Source organism: Misgurnus anguillicaudatus, chromosome 12 (assembly GCF_027580225.2).
Source record: "Misgurnus anguillicaudatus chromosome 12, ASM2758022v2, whole genome shotgun sequence".
Lineage (NCBI taxonomy): Eukaryota > Metazoa > Chordata > Actinopteri > Cypriniformes > Cobitidae > Misgurnus > Misgurnus anguillicaudatus.
This window is the reverse complement of record NC_073348.2, coordinates 33,150,388-33,162,475: the sequence shown is the minus strand read 5'-3', so window position 1 is coordinate 33,162,475 and position 12,088 is coordinate 33,150,388. Positions and strand designations below refer to the sequence as shown.

General features: G+C 37.4%; 3 protein-coding genes across 3 annotated transcripts; all 3 read right to left on the bottom strand.

Moving 5' to 3' along the window:
• Positions 1 to 1,432: 1,432 nt before the first annotated feature.
• Positions 1,433 to 2,383, bottom strand: LOC129446275 (olfactory receptor 10G4-like). Its single transcript, XM_055207228.2, has one exon. The coding sequence runs from the start codon at positions 2,381 to 2,383 to the stop codon at positions 1,433 to 1,435; it is 951 nt and encodes a 316-aa protein (XP_055063203.2).
• A 3,300-nt stretch (positions 2,384 to 5,683) lies between these two features.
• On the bottom strand, positions 5,684 to 6,634 carry LOC129446276 (olfactory receptor 10G4-like). Its single transcript, XM_055207229.2, has one exon. It carries the CDS (start codon positions 6,632 to 6,634, stop codon positions 5,684 to 5,686), a length of 951 nt encoding a protein of 316 aa, XP_055063204.2.
• Positions 6,635 to 10,610: 3,976 nt separating this feature from the next.
• Positions 10,611 to 12,088, bottom strand: LOC129446277 (olfactory receptor 6N1-like). The gene has a single exon (XM_055207230.2). The coding sequence runs from the start codon at positions 11,583 to 11,585 to the stop codon at positions 10,611 to 10,613; it is 975 nt and encodes a 324-aa protein (XP_055063205.2). The 5' UTR covers positions 11,586 to 12,088.

Below are 12,088 nucleotides of genomic sequence, written 5' to 3'. Positions count from 1 at the left end.
TGCTACACCTGCCCATTACCAGTCTGGTAAGTAGTACAAGTGTGCCAAAGTCAGAATGGAGATGATGCTACTGGATTCATTTGTAGCCCCTGCTGCCTCCATCTTGGCCACCGAAAGGAAGTAGACCCCATTGGCAGCAACTGAGCCGGCAAAGGCAGCACTTAGACACAAGGACATCATGGGCTGAGTGTAGGAAGGGAGGAGTGGTCTTGGACTTGGGGCCAGTACACCAGTGTGGAGCAAGGCCTCTCCATCTCAGAGACGCAAGATGGTGGTCCAGGAGGTATGTCAGGAGAAGGAAGCAAGAAGGTATGCCAAAGGAGTGGAGAAGAGGAAGATCTCCTGAAAAGAGCTGTGGGAGATGGAGGCATTCAGAACAAGCTTTACTGTCAGGGCTGCCTATGATGTCCTTCCTTGTCCCACAAACCTAAGCCAATGGTATGCCGAGGACACTGTGTGCCCTCTATGCCCAAGTCTAGCAACACTGAAGAAGGCCGTTACATCTGGCGGCACAACCAGGTGCTGAAGTGTCTTGCTGCAGTGTTGGAAAGTCGACTGACAAGTGTGAATGCCCTCTCCCCATCATCCCAGTGGCAACCAACATCATTTGTTGTGTTAAGTAGGGTTAGAGTTGGGTTTGGGTAGGGATGTCATTTTATGTAAATCTAACTCCAAACCGAAGTGACAGTAAGAAAATAGGACAAAACAGTTGAGTAACCAATACGTGATAATCACACGAAAACAGGAATTCGTTATACGATCACGAAAAAACGCGGAAATTCATGATAATATCATGAAAAAATAATCAAAAATGTACATGGCTATATAACGAAATTTTGTGAGACTGGGCTGGATTAAACATGAGATTAAGCAAGTATCTGGGAAATGTGAGCATTTTTTAAAATCATAAAACCTTTCGATGTGTGTGCAGCAGACACGTATTTTGACAAGATACACCTGACGCAACGAACACATATTTTGACATGACGAGCCACTCACATGACGTGCTAAATACATGTTGTGACGAGCTTCACATCGTGCACCCCTGAAAAAGAAATCACCAGCTGCCACTGGGTTATTTTTATTTGGGTTTGCTATATTTTCAATGGCATGTTTGTGATTTAATTCTATTTAATTTTATTTAATTTCATTCCAACTACTCTTAACAGTTTTTGTTTTTTAAAAGGAAAGAAATGCACAATGCTTTTTACTTTTTATTACTGATTAAGCATGTTAGCTTTTTGAAAACATGCATTTCACCATTAACATTTCTTTGATACTTTTGTTTAAAAATGAGCAGAACTCCAAATATTTTTCCATAATTGATTTTTTATTCTACACACATACAACATGCCTATAAAAGTATGCTTTGGTATATTTTATTCAATAAGCTAAAGAAACTTTGACCCAAGTTCACAATAAGCCATGTGAATTAATGAATTGCTGCAACTTTTTTACCCCAAAAGACATTTGCTAATCGTTTTCTGATTTCTTTAGTCCTGATGGAGTAAACGGTGGGGTTTATTAGAGGTGGTACAAGAGAGGCTACAATCAATATTGCATTTCGCTCTGTTAAATTTAACACAACTCCTATTCGAGTTAGTAAATTAGAGACTATCTTTGGTGCATAATAACTAAACAAAACAATAAGATGACTTGAGCATGTGTTGATCATTTGCTTTTTGCTCGAGTTATTGGAGAGTCTGGTCACACTGTATGCCATTACAGCATAGGTGCACAAAATAAAAGGAAACTCTCCAAATATCAGCCACAGATTAATTATTGTAGGCAAAAAGAAATAGGGTTCAGGATTAACACAAGCAGCTCTGACCATAGAAGGATAGTCACAAAACACATATTTGATAACAGGCTGACAGTAAGGAAGACTATCTGCCACATATGTCACAACACCCATTACAGTGAAACTAACAATCCAGGTCATCAAAATAAGCAGAATTACTCGTGAATTTGTTATAATGCTCTGGCACCTTAATGGAAACCTAATCGCAATAAGTCGATCTAATGCCATCAAGGTCAGAGCCATGCATACTTTGATGTCTCCAAGATGATAGAAGAACATCCTTGATATACAAGAGTAATATGAAACAGTTTTAATCTCAGGCAGCAGCACTGAGATCATAGTTGTGCTGCAGGTAGAGGAGTACATTATATCAACGATAGCAAGGTTACAGATTAATATGTACATTGGTCTGTGTAAATATCTGGCAGTCATTATGATGCACAGATTGATGCTGTTCCCAAGCAATATGAGCATGTAGGTTAATAAGATGAGGAATCCAAGAAGTTTTTGGTTTTGCAGGTGATCAAATCCAGTGATTATAAAGCCGTCCACATTTTTCACAGTGTAGTTTGCATTTGCCATTTTCGGCCACTCAACCTCAAACATACAATTTACATTAAAACATTACATTCAAACAGAACTACAGTACATACAGATGAAAAGCTAAAATCAGTCAGAGCCTTAATGTACTTGAATATGCAAAGAAATAAAGCTCCAATGAAAGAAAATGGTAGTAAGATGCAGACTGCGTCTGTTACGGCAAGATGATGAAAACTGTAAGAGTCGAAGAACAGCTTTAAAAGAAATACAAAAAGAGTTTCACTCATTTAAAAAAAACAAAACTGATACAATTTTTCTTCAATTTAGAAATTCCTTAAATCCATAAACATAATAGAAATTTTAATCTGTGAATGTTAAAATTGCATGCAATTCTAAAGGGGGCTCTTATGGACCTCTTATCAAGTTAGACTGATGTAAGTGTGTAATTCCCAGTCTTTTATATTTTTCTTGTGTAACAAATATTAATGGTATCCTAGCAGCCGCGATGATGTAAGAACCATTAAATGTCTTTTCAGTTACAGTTATCATGTTTTCAATAGTTTATTTATGTAACGTGTGAGAATTATTACAGTACATTTTGGGGAGGGTTTCCCGGACAGGGATTAGTTTAAGTCAGGACTAGGCCTTAGTTTAATTAAGAAATATAACTACATGCCTTTATTAACAAAAATGCCTTACTAAAAACATTACTGATGTGCATTCTGATGTTTTTTAAGATATGTCAGTGCAAGTTGTTTTCAGTTTGGACAGATCTTACATTTATTTTAGTCTAGGACTAGTCTAATCTCTGTTAGGAAAACTGCCCCAAAGTGCAATTAAAATGTTCACATCTGAGATTTAAAATATAATTTAAAGCCGTAAATAAACAGAAATGTCCTTTAAAATAAATCAATAAAAGCAAAAATGGTTACATTTAGATATAGGCTATTTAGGGTGCATCTCATTTCTCTGTCTTACCCCTTCCCCTTACCACTTCACCTCGGTTTTGCACGTTCATGTGAGGCGAAGTGGTGTCTCAATTCTCAGTTTGATCAAGGGCTAGGGCCAAGGCGTAGGGATACATAGCCCTTGAAACGAAGGATGATAATGACCACACTTGAAAGAGAGGGCTAAACGTTAACGTAGGAATATCTCAGGAGAGCCGGCATCAAGACGTTTTATTGATGAACGTTGAAATGTCAAGGTGTCGCAAAAATTAAAGTAACGTTATTTTCTGCAGTTTAATTGAGATTATATTATGCCACACATGTTTTATGATACTTTTAATAAAATGTTCAAGCGGTTTTAATTGTAATGTTTTTTTTTAATCGCTAGTTAAGGCGCTAGCTAGCAGCTAAGTTATGCGCTATTTGTTGAGCTCCGCTCAGGCAATCAATACCACAACCTGAGACAACGGCATCTTCTTTGTTTGTCAACGCTTGTCTGTTTACGTAGCAGCCGGTTAGCGGCAAGGGAAAGTGACGCAAATGGTAATCGAGTGGTGTCTAATTTTTTAGACGAACGATCTGTCTTACCCCTTTCCCCTTTACTCGGTTTCGAGGGGCAAGGGGAAGACAAAGACAAAGGGGAAGGGGTAAGACAGAGAAATGAGATTGGCCCTTAAGATTCTGCATTAGAGGAAATATACAAATTGGCCATTTCACAGAAAATGAAATGACAGAAACAAACGACTTACAATCTACTATACATGTAAAAATTTTACCTCATCTTTTCACTCAATTCCTAATATAAATTTATTTACGACTCAATTCAATGACAGTAAATCGATCAGAACACATTTAGTGTTCGACGTCACGCGGCACTGCGCAGGCTGATCGGCTTATGATGTCCAAGTCCCGCAAGTACGATTCCGTAGCATTTGTCTCGAACCGCTCTTGCGATACTTATGCCTGTCAGTCTGCGCAACACAGCATGAAAACGGACAAACAGAAAAAGATTAATTTATCGCCACCTACTGACGTTACAACGTAACATGCTGAAATGTTATATTAGCGGAAATGGTCAAATGCAATATTTTGCATTGACAATCGCGATGCTGTAACGGTAGTGAATACAATGAGGCTGTGATTACCTGAGGCACGAGTCAGTACTGTTATTTACTTTTTCTACAATCATCTGTAAAAATATAACCTTAATATCGTTAATATAAGGCCATGTCGAAGATTGAAAATAAAGAAAAATTAAAGACTTAAGTCAAACTTTAATGCTTTAATACCGGTAATATTAAGAGACTTGAATTTCACAGTCAGGGTCACATTTATGCTCTTTTTTACATTAGCGGTTATTTCAGTGGCGGTCGGTGACTTCTCTTCTGAGGGGCGCGAATTCAAATTATGTGTTTGTTGCGTCATGTGAACCATATGCACAGGGCCACATTAACACTGTAAGGGGCCCCTGGACGTTTACCTTTTGTGGGACCCTTCATCCACTAGAATTACAGCCTACATTCACAAAATCTTAAAAATCACAAAGTGCAAGTTGTCAGCCTTTAATTTTCCTGGAATAAATGCAATAACAAAATTGTCACAGATGTGTTTTGAAATGAGGATCATTCAATTTTGGCTGTATAAGGGTGCACATTATCTGATTTAACATATAACAGCTTTTCAAAATATCAAAATATTAATATACAGCCTATTATGATAATGATGTGTAAATTGTTATATTTTCAATGGACTGTTTGTGATTTGATTGTATTTAATTTAATTTAATTTAATTCCAACTATTTTAGCTAACAATGCTAGCCAGTAAAATCCAGAGCCCTAACAATAAATAAAAGTTGTGGCATAGGTCAGGACTGAAGCCAGGAAAGGAAAAGAAACACAGGACAACATTGCGGCCTGAAACTGTTTCAACCATTTAAGTTTTTTTAAATAAAATTTCAGTGGGCAATCAAACCATTCACTTCCAGCTCAGTGCATTGTCTTGACTTATAAATATGCACAAGGGCCTTCTAAATGATCTATTAGTAGTAGTACTCCCTGGAGCTGCATCCTTCAGATCCCAATAGACAAATGATTTAAAAGAATTCATTTAAACAGTTAATAGCTCTTTTGGCACTGAAAGACAACAGATTTTATTACAGTTCTCATTTCTTAAAAAGAAAGAAATGCACAATGCTTTTTACTTCTTTTTTTATTACTGATCAAGCATGTTAGTTTTTTGAAAACATGCATTTCACCATTAACATTTCTTTGATACTGTCATTTAAAAATGAGCAGAACTACACACAATACAACATGTCTCTACAAGTATGCTTTGGTTTATTTTATAAAATAAGCTAAAGAAACTTTGACAAAAGTTCACAATAAGCCGTGTGAATTAATGAATTGGTGCAACTTTTTTACCCCAAAACACATTTGCTAATCGTTTTCTGATTTCTTTAGTCCTGATGGAGTAAACGGTGGGGTTTATTAGAGGTGGTACAAGAGAGGCTACAATCAATATTGCATTTCGCTCTGTTAAATTTAATCCAACTCCTATTTGAGTTAGTAAATTAGAGACTATCTTTGGTGCATAATAACTAAACAAGACAATAAGATGACTTGAGCATGTGTTGATCATTTGCTTTTTGCTCGAGTTATTGGCGAGTCTGGTCACACTGTATGCCATTACAGCATAGGTGCACAAAATAAAAGGAAACTCAACACATAACAGCCATATATTAATAATTGTTGGCAAAAAGAAATAGGGTTCAGGATTAACACAAGCAGCTCTGATCATAGAAGGATAGTCACAAAACACATATTTGATAACAGGCTGACAGTAAGGAAGACTATCTGCCACATATGTCACAACACCCATTACAGTGAAACTAACAATCCAGGTCATCAAAATAAGCAGAATTACTCGTGAATTTGTTATAATGCTCTGGTACCTTAATGGAAACCTAACCGCAATAAGTCGGTCTAATGCCATCAAGGTCAGAGCCATGCATACTTTGATGCCTCCAAGATGATAGAAGAACATCCTTGATATACAAGAGTAATATGAAACAGTTTTAATCTCAGGCAGCAGCACTGAGATCATGGTTGTACTGCAGGTAGAGGAGTATATCATATCAACAATAGCAAGGTTACAGATTAATATGTACATTGGTTTGTGTAAATGCCTGGCAGTCATTATGATGCACAGATTGATGCTGTTCCCAAGCAATATGAGCATGTAGGTTAATAAGATCAGGAATCCAATGAGTTTTTGGTTTTGCAGGTGATCAAATCCAGTGATTATAAAGCTGTCCACATTTTTCACAGTGTAGTTTGTATTTGCCATTTTCAGCCACTCAACCTCAAACATACAATTTACATTAAAACTTTACATTCAAACAGAACTACAGTACATACAGATGAAAAGCTAAAGTCAGTCAGAGTCTTAATGTTCTTGAATATGCACAGAAATAAAGCTCCAATGAAAGAAAATGGTAGTAAGATGCCGCGAGCGTCTGTTACGGCAAGATGATGAAAACTGTAAGAGTTGAAGAACAGCTTTAAAAGAAATACAAAAAGAGTTTCACTTATAAAAAAAACCTGATAATATTTTTTGGTCTTCCTTCAATTTAAAAATTCCATAAATTCATAAACATAATTGAAATTTTAATCTGTGAATGTTAAAATTGCATGCAATTTTAAAAAGGGCTGTTATGGACCTCGCAATAAGTTAGACTGATGTAAGTGTGTGATGCCCTGTCTTTTATATTTTTCTAGTGTAACAAATACTAATGGTATCCTTGCAAGCAGCGATGACGTAAGAACCATTAAATGTCTTTTCAGTTACAGTTACCTTGTTTTCAATAGTTTATTTATGTAACGTGTGAGAATTATTACAGTACACTTGGGGGTGGTTTCCCGGACAGGGATTAGCTTAAGCCAGGACTAGTCTAGGCCTCAGTTTAATTAGGAAATATAACTACATGCCTTTTTTAACAAACATGCATTACTAAAAACATTACTGATGTGCATTATTCAAAACAAAGGGCACTGATGTATTTTAAGATATCAGTGCAAGTTGTTTTCAGTTTGGACAGTTCTTACATTTATTTTAATTTAGGACTAGCCCAATCCCTATACAATTAAAATGTTCACATCTGAGATTTAAAATATAATTTAAAGCCGTAAATAAACAGAAACTTCCTTTAAGATAAATCCATACACTGTGTGCAGAATTATTAGGCAAGTTGTATTTTTGAGGATTACTTTTGTTATTGTACAACTACAGTGCTCTTGGTCAATTCAAAATCTTAACAAACCCTCAAACCTGAACATTTAAGTATAGTGAAATTTTGGCTTTCTTAAGAGAATATTTCTATGTACATCATTATTAGGCAACTATTAGTGTGCAGAATTATTAGGCAACTAAATGAAAAACAAAGATTTTACCATCTCACTTGTTTTTTTTCACCTGTTAAAGTGAGAATAATAAACAAATTCTACATTTACAAATAAACATGTAATAAAAAAATAAAAAATATATAAACTCAGTGACCAATATAGCCACCCTTCTTTTCGATAACAGTCACAAACCTTTCATTCACGGATTCAGTTAGTTTCTTGATCTGGTCTGAACCAACATTTTGTGCAGACGCAACCACAGCCTCCCAGACACTGTTCAGAGAGGTGTACGGTTTACCTTCACTGTAAATGTCCTGCTTAAGAAGGCCTCAAAGGTTCTCAATAGGGTTTAAGTCAGGTGAAGAAGGGGGCCATGTCATTAGTTTTTCACCTTTAAGGCCTTTACTGGCCAGCCATGCAGTGGAGTACTTTGATGCATGTGATGGAGCGCTGTCTTGCAAAATAATCAGTCTTCCTGAAAGATGCAAACCCCATCCCGCAGCACCGCTCGAAAAAAGTGCCCTCCACAATACAGGCAGGCAGGCACAGACAAGTATTATTAAAGATGAGCTAGTTGGACCTTTTTGGGTTGAAAATGGAAATAAAAAACAACTCTCAGACTTACTGACAATTTTTAGAAGACACTTTCTTCAAGCACCGGTACAGGAAAAAATCTGCATCTTTCAAGAAGACTTTTTAATGCAAGACAACGCTCCATCACATACATCAAAGTACTCCACTGCATGGCTGGCCAGTAAAGGCCTTAAAGATGAAATACTAATGCCATGCCCCCCTTCTTTACCTGACTTAAACCCTATTGAGAACCTTTGAGGCCTTCTTAAGCAGGACATTTACAGTGAAGGTAAACCGTACACCTCTCTGAACAGTGTCTGGGAGGCTGTGGTTGCGTCTGCACAAAATGTCGGTTCAGAACAGATCAAGAAACTGACTGAATCCGTGAATGGAAGGCTTGTGACTGTTATCAGACAAGCTGATGTTGGCCAAGCTTCAGACAAGCCTTCCGTTAAGCGTTAACCCGTACGCCTCGTGTGAATGCGCCGTAACAACGCTAAAGAAATGGTTTAGTGGACGCTCTAACGCTCGAATGCATTCTCTGGTTTCCGCCTTTCGCCGAACTTTTACGCCTTCCGCTTGGGTGCCCCCCAACTGCGTCATAGCTCTTTACCATAAAATTGAGCTGATTTAAACTCTCCTCTACACTCACACTGTACATGACGCGCCGTGCCGCTGCTCGACGGGGCTCGCCACCGACTCGCATTGAAAATGAATGACGTCCGGTTACTTTGACGCTCTCGCTGGTGGCGGTGTGAATACTTACGGTACATTCACACGGGCCTTAGCGTTAACGCTTAACGAAAGGCTTGTCTGAAGTGTGGCCAACAGCCAATCACAGTGGCCGGTACACATACTCCAGTCTTCCATAAACGTAATTGGCTGGCTCTGCCTAGGTTATTTGCATAAGGCGATCTGATTGGCTGACGCACGCGTTGCACTTGAAAAGTTATGACATTTTCAACTTCTGCCGCGAGCAATGGCACTGACACAGCGCTGACGGATTCACAATTCAGTTCGGCAATGCATGATGTCACCCATTAAAAGTGAATGGGAAGCGTGTTTCTCTGTGCCAGCATGTTGTACAATGTCCGCATGGTGTGCACGTATTTTACACTTAACTGATACTCTTCACAGTGCTTTGTTTTGTGTCGTCCCACACGACAGGTTAAACCGATTCTTTTATTACTTTCTCTTTCTCCCAGTGTTTGTTATATTTTTTCCCATATTTTGTCCCCACTTTGTCCCACGCATTTGTTCCTCCAAAAAACCTCTCCTACAGTCCACTCTGTCACCATCAGTCGCAACTCGCACACATTAATTTAAAGTTTAGGTCGCTCACTGACTACGTTTTCCTAACGAGAAAAATAACAGATTGCCCTGCTCTGCCTCTGATTGGCTAGTACTCGTTGCCATCTGTGTCAGAGCCAATTAGATGCAGGATGTGGGTGGGAAAAAACTCTGCTGTCTTCTGTGTGTATGGGGAAAGGGGTGGGACAGAGGGAACAGGCTAGACAAACTCTAACGTTTAAATAACATATAGAAAATATCTGATTGACAACTTATTATGGAGCTGGGATCAAGCCCAAATAAGCAACTACACTTAAAAAACAAGCCCCCCCCCAAAAAAAAAGCGACCCGTGACTACCAATATTTGTAAGCGATTTTACAGAAAAACAAGGCCAAAGTCGCTTATAATAAGCGGACTTCGCAACACTGCAGAGACCGCATTTTTATAGTGTGTTTAGGGAACAGGCAGCTAGCAGATAGTGAGGAGATGTTTACTGTATAAAACAAAAAAATATTTATGGCCTAAAACGCATGAATTCGCTTAGAGCACTTTTAAGTATTTTTAAACAACATTTCAGTGGGCATTCAAACCATTCCCTTCCAGCTCAGTGCATTTTCTTGACTTATTAATATGCACAAGGGCCTTCTAAATGATCCACTAGGTTAGTAGATAATGTTCCCAAAACCCCTGTACTCCCTGAAGGTACTGTGCATCCTTCAGATCCCAATGCACAAATGATTTAATAGAATTCATTTAAACAGTTAATAGCTCTTTTGGGACAGAAAGATTTTATTTCTTAACAGTTTATATTTCTTTAAAATAAAGAAATGCACAATGCTTTTTACTTTTTTAATACTGATCAAGAATGTAAGTTTTTTGAACACATTAACATTTCTTTGATACTGTCATATAAAAATGAGCAGAACTCCAAATATTTTTCCATAATTCATTTTTTTATTCTACACACATTACAACGTGTCTATACAAGTATGCTTTGGTCTATTTTATAAAATAAGCTAAAGAAACTTTGACCCAAGTTCACAAAAAGCCGTGTGAATTAATGAATTGGTGCAATTTTTTTACCCCAAAAGACATTTGCTAATCGTTTTCTGATTTCTTTGGTCCTGATGGAGTAAACAGTGGGGTGTATTAGAAGTGGAACAAGAGAGGCTACAATCAATATTGCATTTCGCTCTGTTAAATTTAACACAACTCCTATTCGAGTTAGTAAATTAGAGACTATCTTTGGTGCATAATAACTAAACAAGACTATAAGGTGACTTGAGCATGTGTTGATCATTTGCTTTTTGCTCGAGTTATTGGAGAGTCTGGTCACACTGTATGCCATTACAGCATAGGTGCACAAAATAAAAGGAAACTCTACACAAAACAGCCATATATTAATAATTGTAGGCAAAAAGAAATAGGGTTCAGGATTAACACAAGCAGCTCTGACCATAGAAGGATAGTCACAAAACACATATTTGATAACAGGCTGACAGTAAGGAAGACTATCTGCCACATATGTCACAACACCCATTACAGTGAAACTAACAATCCAGGTCATCAAAATAAGCTGAATTATTCGTGCATTTGTTATAATGCTCTGGTACCTTAATGGAAACCTTATCGCAATAAGTCGGTCTAATGCCATCAAGGTCAGAGCCATGCATACTTTGATGTCTCCAAGATGATAGAAGAACATCCTTGATATACAAGAGTAATATGAAACAGTTTTAATCTCAGGCAGCAGCACTGAGATCATGGTTGTGCTGCAGGTAGAGGAGTACATTATATCAACGATAGCAAGGTTACAGATTAATATGTACATTGGTTTGTGTAAATGTCTGACAGTCATTATAATGCACAGATTGATGCTGTTCCCAAGCAATATGAGCATGTAGGTTAATAAGATGAGGAATCCAAGAAGTTTTTGGTTTTGCAGGTGATCAAATCCGGTGATTATAAAGCTGTCCACATTTTTCACAGTATAGTTTGCATCTGCCATTTTCAGCCACTCAACCTCAAACATACAATTTACATTAAAACATTACATTCAAACAGAACTACAGTACATACAGATGAAAAGCTAAAGTCAGTCAGAGCCTTAATGTACTTGAATATGCACAGAAATAAAGCTCCAATGAAAGAAAATGGTAGTAAGATGCAGCGAGCGTCTGTTACGGCAAGATGATGAAAACTGTAAGAGTTGAAGAACAGCTTTAAGAGAAATACAAAAAGAGTTTCATTCATTTTAAAAAACAAAACTGATAATATTTTTTTAGAAATTCCTTAAATCCATAAACATAATAGAAATTTTAATCAGTAATGGTTAAAATTGCATGCAATTCTGAAGGGGGCTGTTATGGACCCCACATAAAGATAGACTGATGTAAGTGTGTGATGCTCTGTCTTTTATATTTTTCTTGTATAACAAATACTAATGGTATCCTAGCAGCCGCCATGACGTATTCGTAAGAGATTGTTAGAACCATTAATGTCTTTTTTTAGTTACAGTTTCAGTTACCTTGTTTT